At 37.6% G+C, this 9,946-nt stretch overlaps 1 protein-coding gene across 1 annotated transcript in view; it reads left to right on the top strand.

Annotated features, from left to right (window-relative positions):
• The first annotated feature begins 2,346 nt into the window (after nt 1-2,346).
• LOC107285748 (adenylate cyclase type 5-like) overlaps nt 2,347-9,946 on the top strand; it is a 76,347-nt gene continuing 68,747 nt past the window's right edge. The window contains 2 exon segments of the mRNA XM_029283733.1: nt 2,347-2,553; nt 5,227-5,348. Of these exon segments, the coding sequence (XP_029139566.1) occupies nt 2,347-2,553; nt 5,227-5,348 (329 nt within the window).

Raw genomic sequence — 9,946 nt, 5'->3', positions numbered from 1 at the left:
CTGGGATCCGTAAGATCCAATATTGAGAAATATTCTTCCTCTCCCAACAGTCCACTTCCTCCCCTCTCAGGTTATTCAGGAAGACCCCCAAGATCTAGAGAGACTTTTGTGGAGCACAGATGGCTCTAGTGGAGTGAGAGTTGCTATCTAAGTTGCTATCTAAGAAAGGTACTTGAAACTCCCTCCACTAAGTGTCAACATTTAGCTTTGGTGTTAGTTAATATTTGGGCAGGAGACCACAAGAAAATTTTGCACTTGGAAGAGACTGGAAAATCAACAAAACATACCAAAAGAAACAATGGCAAGCCATTTTAGTATTGTGGCCAAGAGAACAACATTGAAATGTTTGTGAACTCAACAGGCATAAGCCTTGATTAAAATGAAAATTTACTTACAGAACAATTCTACTTATACATACAGTAAGCAACATTGAGGTTAGCAGGATTACATCCAGATAAATGAGCAGGGATTTGCAGCCATATTCCAAGTACAATGGTTTGTTCATGGCCTAAATAAAACTAAGTATTTACAGCAGCTATAAATAACGGCTATTAATTTTGTTAGAGTCTGTTTATTAATTACATTTCTAAACTGCCTTGATAGCATATTTCCATAGGCAGTGTACAAAACTGTTAAAAATACACAATATCAAATACAGTTTTACATTATCATTGTCTGTTATTATCTAAAATAAATAATTTAGAGAATAATTGCAACAATTCACTATATCAGGAAAGTTTCAGATTTTAACATCTAATTTTTGAGCACAAACAAAAACCCATATTACACTAACAGTAATATGTCTATGTTCATCTTTGTCTTTTTTATCATTTGCAGAAGACAAAAATAATATGTAGTTTAGATCTGTAACTATTGCAACCTGTTAAATGGTTGCCATTACTTGAAATAATGTTTCTTCAGAAGATTGATTGTGGCAATACATAATATCAATATGTAAAAATATTTTAAATTTATTGGTCCCATTTTAACATCTTCAGGGAATTAATTAGATTAAATTAAAATATTTAAGCAGACAATATCAAATAGACAGTTTATTAATTTACTTATAGTTTTGCTAATATCTGTTTACGTTGCTTTAATATTTCCATAGACTGAGTTAACTGGCTACCTGAAGCCATACTTTAGTTATGGCTTACTGAACAAATTATATTTGCTCAGGTTCATGTAGCATACAGAATCATAAATTATGATTTAAAATCACACTGAATGATTTTACATACACAAAGGTCAATCCATGGTCAGCTTTAATGTGGTTGAATAGCTGAATCACAGTAAGACAACTTTCTGTTAATTTATTTGAAATTAAATTTAGAAGCTCTTCACCAAAGTTGAACCCTATCATGAAATGTAAGGCAGATGCGAGAAGGAAGAGATGATCCATATATAACTTTGATGCATATATAGAAATGCTTGTAAGTGTTACTAATTGGAGTCATTCATCAAAAACCTAGTGTGTTTACTTCCACAAGTCATCATGTAGAAATAGGTATACAGTCTTAGACACATTAGTGGTCAAATTCATGTTTGATAGGCGGGCCAAGATTGAAATATTTCCAGAAAACATCAGTGTAGAAATGGTATTTAGAAATGCATTTTAAGCATATACTGTACATTTACGATACTGTATTCAATATATTTCTAAAGATCAACAAAGAAACATTGAATTACAATGGTGTTTCAACATCTCTAGGGCATAAGACTCTGTAAAGTGATTTTGAAAGCATATCCTAAAAGGGCATCCATGTAGTCCTATATTTTACTGTAACAATTCAATTACAAGGCCCTAATGTCTGATTAAACAATAATGTATAATAATAAAGGATTAGCCAGATTCTCTGTGGGTGAGTAATTAAGATTTTGTCTAGGAAAAACATAAACATCTTTAACCATTGTTCCATCTACATTCTGGGACACTCATAATTACCATATTTTATAGCTGATTTGAAAAAAACTCATCTGGTTCATAAGGATTCAGAAAAAGGTATAATAACACCAAAAGTTTGTTGATTGGCAGGTAGGCAATTATTTATAAATTATAAGCAGTGTGCAATAGGAGTAACCATTATCAAAAGAACAGATCACATTGACAACTCTACATGAGTAGCCAGATGCTATTCTACAGAGTTTGGACTCTACTAGGAATTGAATTCACAGACCTTTACACTTGGGTGACAGTACATTAGCTTTCATCACTACTTGAGACCTGGAAGTCGGTGGTTTGCAGGAAGAGCTTATATAGATGCTCTTAGAATGGTATATACAGTCCATCTTCCTGTATGCTTTCAGAGCGAAGAGATGTAGAAGTTATAGGTCTATTCTTAGAAGATGTTTATAAAACATAACCTGCTTTGTCTTTCTCTCCTACTCATATGATCTTTGCAGCTGGTGTCCAACATCCTCATCTTCATCTGCACAAACATTGTAGGAGTGTGTACACACTATCCAGCTGAGGTGTCCCAAAGACAGGCCTTTCAGGAAACAAGGGAATGCATTCAAGCTCGCCTACATTCTCAGAGGGAAAACCAGCAGCAGGTAAATGATGATAATGATATGTTTAGCAATGAAAATGTAAAATTTCTACAGTCTGCCTCTGATTTTTCAGGCTCCATGGGCAAAGTCCAATAGATCTAGAACAGTGGTGGTGAACCTATGGCATGGGTGCCAGAGGCGGCACTCGGAGCCCTCTCTGTGGGCACACGTGCTGTTGCCCCAGCCTTGCCTCCCCCCGCGACCCACTCCTCTCCAGCAGCCCCCCTGAAGGAGAGTCGCCCTTGAACGTGGCCCACACAGAGCAACGCAGCCAGGGACATGGCAGCCAGACAGCGTAGACAAGACTCTGCCCTCACACCCCATCATGCAGTTGATGCTGCAGGGCGCGGGCAGAGGGTGTGGCCACCATAGCGCTGCTGGGCTGCCTTGATGATCTGCGGTGGGCCCTGGAGGTGGTGAGTGGTCCTGTGGACAGGCGAGGCGGGGAATGGGGGGCAGAGCGGGGACAGGGCAGGGGGTGGAACAGGGGCAGGGCCAGTTTTTGGGCACTCAGTCTCTAAAAGGTTCGCCATCACTGATCTAGAAGCTTTAATATCCTTACCAGATTAGAAAAGTCTTATTTGTAGCCAATGTGAAACTTGGATTCAACTTTGGGTGAATCCATAGGGAGGAGAAGGGTCAAACTGCAAAGATGGTGGGCATACCAATTGAAGTCCCACTCTTTTTAACATACCAATTGAAGTCCCACTCTTTTTGTACATGCACTAGTGTGGCATGCATGTACAAAAATGCTGGGTCTTTGATCAAAATGTTGTACCTGCCATCTTGCATTCATGTTGGGTGAAAAGCCAAAACGTGTTACAGTAATGTGCTGGAAACCATAACAACCGGCTTCATTACTACCTTAGCCCTGTTCTGCCCTAAGTGTTGTGGCATCTGTGCTCTCAAACCAGCTTGCAAAATTCCACAAACTTTTTAACAATCAGTTTTTGTGAGCTGATACAAGTTATCACAAAACATAAGATGCCGCGCAAGAACAATTTAATAGGTAAACAAATATTGTGAGCCTTCTAACCTCTTACATTTGATTATTTCTCTGTCTGTTTTCAACAATCAGGGGCTTCTCTAAGCAGCTGCCTAAGCATTTGAAAATAATTCACTCTTACAAAGCCAGGAAAGACTATAACAAATGTCTAAAACTATTAAAAATGTCTAAAGGCTTCCAACTAGCAATTTCAGTTTTGAGAAACACTGTTAAGGAATGCTACCTATATAGAACAGTTGAAATCAAGGCAAAATATGGAGAACTAGGAAAAAGTGGTCAGATCTGCAAAATAAAACCCACAAATCACTACAGACAAGCTGCTGTGAGGGTTAGTTGATACTAAAACATACGTCTGCAGTACAGTTTGGCTTATAAAACAGTACTCTGCATGGAGTGTTGACAAAAGGAAACCTTGCCACTTATCTCCTCACAAAAGCCATTGTTTAAAGCATGCAAAAGAAAATCTTGATAAGCCTGAAATATTTTGGAAAAAGTGCTTTGAACTTTTGAAATAAAATTGTGTTTGTTCAGAGCCACGCAAGATACATTTGGAGAAAAAAGGATGATATATTCAATTATTCTATGGTGTTGGTTGGAGGGCTCTGTTATATTGTGGGGTGTTGTGGCAACCCGTGACACATTTTGGAATGAAAAATGGAGTCAATGATAGTTTGGAGTCAAATTATCAATGTGTGCCAGAAATAATGGTCCTACAGTCAGTGAAAAAACTGAAATGGAAAAGAGATTGGATATTTCAGTAAGGCAACAATCCAAAATGCATTTTCCAATCAAATATGAAATATTTATAGAAAAGAAAGATAATGACTTTCACAATTCCCAGACTTGAGCATCCTTGAAAAGATGCATGCAGGGAGGCCAGGGAATGATTCTAAGCTAGCAAAGGAGAGTTGGGAAAAAAATGGCAAGGAAGAGTGGGAAAAGCTTTCAAAATCAAGAACAGAAAGATTCTAAGCTGGCTAAAAGAAACTATTATTTTGAAAGCCATTATTCCTGCCAAATGAGCCTCATGAAATACTGACTGGAGGGGTGTCAAAACTTCTGCACCAGCCATATTTGCTATTTTCTTACTTTGATTCTGGAAATAAATGCACATAATGTCAATATCCAGATATGTAAAACTTTGCTGCATTTAACTTTGTAGAGGTTGTGACAGTTTCTGTTCACTTATTGGAACATAAAATTTCACGCCTACGTTTTTGCAGGTGACTATGTTATAGCATACAAAGAAAAAAAATGCAAGAAGTGGACCTAAGTAATGACTTTTTTCTCCTTCATAATACTTGCTGTTACCTATGTTCTTATGGCTATATAGACAAAACCTCGCTAATATAAGAAAGTGGACTTGTAGCCACATAAGAAAATTGAAATTTCACAACTGAATTGGGGACTAAGGCCAGCTGACCATCCAAACTGTAACTGGAGGAAACCCCTTTCTGTGTGACATCCCTGATTTGCTTATTGACTAAGTGGAATAGAATCTTAGATGACTTGATAAGGGCAGGCTTTATGGGAAATACGTTTGGTTCTCTGTTTCCATCACAGAATAACAGTTTCATTTTGCTAGCATGGTCTTCAAAGAGAGACATGTCTGTGTTGTAAATTGAAGCAAGAGCAGGTGTTTTAATTGGTTTATCTGTCTGATTCCACAGGAGCGTCTCCTGCTTTCTGTACTGCCTCGCCATGTTGCCATGGAGATGAAAGCTGACATTAATGCCAAAAAAGAAGATATGATGTTTCATAAAATTTATATCCAGAAACATGACAATGTCAGGTATGTGCAGAGGGAAAGGAGTGGGATTGGATCCATAACTCAACATAGCAATTCTGTAAAAAGGAAGGAAATGGGGGAGACACGCATGTCCTCTGCTGAATTTTTGTATTCCCATCCCAGAGGTGCACAACTCTTCCCACACTAAGAGGGTCTGCTTGTGGTGTTTGAATGGCATGCTAGTGCCAAAGTAGATAAAGGAAGCACATGAAGTACGTTGAATGTGATTATTTCCTATGTGTTTAATATTTTCCATCTTCTATCTCATTAAAAATTACAAGTTGGTTAGGAATTTTAAAAGGATTTTTGGATAGCCATATTCAAGACTTTGGAAGACTTTAGGTTACACATTCCCAGGCTACACTTTTTTATTCCAAAATAGAACATAGGCACAACTGTTTCAAGAGTTCCTCTTTGGTACATCTTGTTAATTCAGAACACTTAGATGTCTCTTGCAGAGAAAAATTGCATGGGAAGACCAGAGCAATAGTGGTTAGTTTTGCTTAAATACTACAGTGGCTGAATTTATACAATACAGCTTACTAAGTTAAAACCAAACTGAGCCATAAATCTGTGGCTTTGATAACTTGGAGTTGAATGAATTGGTATTGTATTTACTAGTTTTCTCTTTCCCTAATTCATGGTCTGGAGAAATTGGGGGAGGGGCAGGGGGCACTGGGGGAAACAGAATATTTGTTGCTATCAATATTATGTAAAAGATCACACAGGAGCAGGGTGTGCATATTTCATGTAGCTACATTTGGGTGGCTTATAGACTTTTATCTTATACATTTAACCAGTGGTGGGATTCAAATCCCTGAACAATTGGTTCTCTGCGTGGATGCAGGCCTAGGCCTCCCAGGCCTAGAACGGAGTTCCGGAAGTGGCATCCCCGCACTTCTGGCAGGCCATGGTAGGCCTGGGAGGACTCCTCCAGGCCTCCCAGGTCTAGAACAGACTTCCAGAAGCGGTGTGCATTCAGCCAGTTCTCTGAACTCAACAAAATTTAGCTACCGGTTGAATCCCATCACTGCATCCCATCACTGCATTTTCCTCAACAAAATCCATTTAAGATGTCAAACGCTGAGGAATTTCTCTATGAAAGAAGTAGAAAGGGAAAACCTGACTGTATATCTCATTTTACTTTTCAAGGTTTGAATTTCCTTGACTTGGGTGGTAAGCAGGAGATGTTTTTCTTGTCTAGCAAGCAGTGATTGTATCCTTTATCCGTCTGAGTATCTTAATTTGTAAAACGCTAAAACTAGAATGTTTGGTTTTAACTGGCCAGATTCCAAGGAAGCAGATGAAGAAGTTCTGTACCAGCACACAAATAGAAATGCTTGAATTTACTGTTTTAGTCTCATCAAACTGTCTGAAAAGAAATCAGCTGAAGTCAAAATAGCACAGCATGGCTCATCAATGCGTTACTGTTTACGCTTTTGAATTAGAAATAGCCTGCCCTAATTGGTGTGGTTAATGCCAGATTGCCAACTGTTTGGGACTTTTATGCTGTATTTGAAATTAGACCACCAACATCAGAGCCTTTAGACAGCACCATCACTGCTTTTAAATCATATTTATGGATGCCAGAGAAGCAAACAACTGCTTTTAAAAGGGGGAACTTGCTGAAAAGCAGGGAGATGAGAACATGGTTGTTCATAGGCCATTAGAAACAAAATAGCTGAGAAAGATAATATAAGCCAGAATAATGGCTTCAATATAAACTGATGAAATCATTTATTATATTTAGATAATTATGCTAACAATAAAATAATAGCTCTTAGAAAATGCTTGACTCTTAACCATCCAAAGGATAAAATTTACAACTCAAATAAAGTAAGATATATATATATATGTGTGTGTTTATGTACGCGTGCACACACACGTACACACATGCACTATTCTTGCTCATACTGTACTTATCTTAGTCTACATATGCAGATTTGTATGTTGCAATGTGACCAAATGCTTTTGGTGACTAGGGTTGTTTTTTCTGAGGCAGTCAAGGATATAAGTGGAAAATTCTAATTTCATCCTTCTCATCTTACAGGCTTTGATGTAACCCAAAGAACTAATATGGGCTTTTAAGAAGTTGCAATGTCAGTGGGTTTCGTTGCAGTGAGGTATAAATGATTCTTCAGAGATTAAGTTTATCTAGTACAAAAAAACCTGTTGATATATGGTCACTTATGTAAATAATGGAGTTATGTGATTTTTAATACATCATTCAGTACATTACGTAAGCATAGGTTGAAGTAGGTGATCTAGCTTAGATTCAATCACCCTAATAATTTATTTAATGTTCAAATTACTTTTATGCAGAAAAAAAAGTCTTTAGTTTTTTATTCAGAGGAAAACTTTGAATTGTTAGACTAGTAACTTTTCAGTAATTTGAGCAAATGTCCAGAAGCCAGATATCTGCCCAATTATATGTCAATTCTTCTTTTGTCAGTTGTTACTTCTGTGGAATCATTGTAATTTATTTCAAATTCTGAACTTTGGGAAGAGAATGACAAGCTAAATATGTGCATTTAGTTTTCATGGCAATGCTGTGAAACCCACGTCCAGGTATGATGAGTGGTCCTGGCACATAACATCCCAAAACAAATGCTACATAAAGATTGGACTCTCCACTCTGGACATCCATAGTCCTGCTCCAGTTTTGCTCTCCTCAGACATAATTCCACGGCCTCTTTCTGAGCTACAAAATAAAATAATTAACATTTTTGGAAGAAACTTGATAGAACACAGTCTAAATGTCTCTGCCCACTGACTCTATCTAACAGGGCTTCCCATGCAGAAGTAGAACAAGAGCAAAACCTGTGTAGAAGCTCTGGGTTATATCCAGCCATAGGTGAGCGGACTTTAAGTGATACATCACAATCTCATGTTCTTGACTATCACACTATTCAATGAAAACACCCCTTTTTGGGTGCCAGTTATCTTAACTCTTCAGAACTGAACTTAAACTCCAGGCAGATTCAAAAGGGAAGTTAAAGGTACCTTAAATTTTTTATAATGATTACCATTCTACAGCAGCAATCTGTTGTGCTTGGAGATGTAATTAAGACTTTACATTGTAGGCCATAGCTTTGCTTGGTAGCCTTTGCTGAAATCACTGGTTCTGCTCCTTTTTTCCCCATTAGAGAGATGGAGGAAAACACTGAACAGTTTTGAGAGAAAATTACTTAAAAGGGCGCCTGCACCTAACAGCAATCTTTATAATAGGTTTGAAAGTAGCTTCAAAAGTACAGTATTTTAAAAGAAGAGGAGGAATCATCTACTATTAAAGGAAATATTTTTAGAGTATTGCTGGTGCCAAAATTTGTCTTCCCGAGTTTACGTGACTTTATAGAAAGCATTTATGAGAAGAAAGGTCATTTGTGAAGAAGCATGACATATCTTTGGAGGAAAAAAAGTGAAGTTTCTCTTGAAAGAATACTGACTGACGGCCCTTCAGCCGGCCTTGTGAAGAAAAGAGCATTAACCCATTGTGGTTTCCTAAGAACTGAGTTTCCTAAGAACTGAGTTCCTAAGAACTGAGTCTTTGGGTGATCAGTGTGTATTCAGAAGTGCACAAGAGAAAACTGCAAGCATATATTTGAAAAAATAAAATGAAAAAAATAACTAGAATGGATGAATTGTTATCCTAATTGTCTTCTATTCATCTACAAGTATCAATTGTCCCCTAGAATTGAAGTATATCCAAACAGAGTAAATCTATTTAAATTAATAGGTTGCATATTATTCTTGACAGTTTCAATCATTTCAATGAATATACAGGTAGCCCTTACTTAACAACTGCAGTTGGCACTCCCATCATTAAGCAACACAGTTGTTAAATGAAACCTCACATAATCACACCCAACCTATGACATAGGTTCCATTACAGTTGTTAAACAAATCACCTGTGGTCATTAAGTGGGACTTCATGTGACTGCAGCTTGCAACTTACTGACAGCTTCCTCATTGACTTTGCTTATCAGAAACCAATTGTGCAGTTGTCTTAAAAGTGCATCAGTTGCCAAGAGCCTAAATTGTGATTACATGGCCATGGAAACGCTGTGACTATTGTAAGTTCAAGTACTTTTTAAAGCGCTGTTCAAATAGCAGCTAAATAGGGCAGTCATTAATTGAGGATTACTTGTATTCTAAATATGATTAAGTCTTGATTCAATCCAAACCTGCTGTAAATATAGATTTTTAAGAAGGTAAATACAGTGTTGGACTTTCCCCCCAAAGAAGACTGTATTCCTATAATGTAACCCCACAATCCTCTTGTGGAACTTATCTTCTCACTTAATTTTTTTTAAAAATCAACAATAGCTTTTCCAACATCCCGTGGACATGCCAGAGCGAACCTATCCAAGCAGTAATAATAATAGTAAAGTTGGAAGGGACCTTGGAGGTCATCTAGTCCAACCCGCTGTTCAGGCAGGAAACCCTATACCATTTCAGACAAATGGCTGTCCGGTCTCTTCTTAAAAACTTCCAGTGTTGGAGCATTCACCGCTTCTGGAGGCAGGTTGTTCCACTGGTTAATTGTTCTAACTGTCAGGAAGTTTCTCCTTAGTTCTAGGTTGCTTCTCTCCTTGCTTAGT

Source organism: Protobothrops mucrosquamatus, unplaced genomic scaffold (assembly GCF_001527695.2).
Source record: "Protobothrops mucrosquamatus isolate PMUCROS unplaced genomic scaffold, P.Mucros_1.0 scaffold_77, whole genome shotgun sequence".
Taxonomy (NCBI): domain Eukaryota; kingdom Metazoa; phylum Chordata; class Lepidosauria; order Squamata; family Viperidae; genus Protobothrops; species Protobothrops mucrosquamatus.
This window is presented reverse-complemented; position numbering and strand designations above follow the sequence as displayed.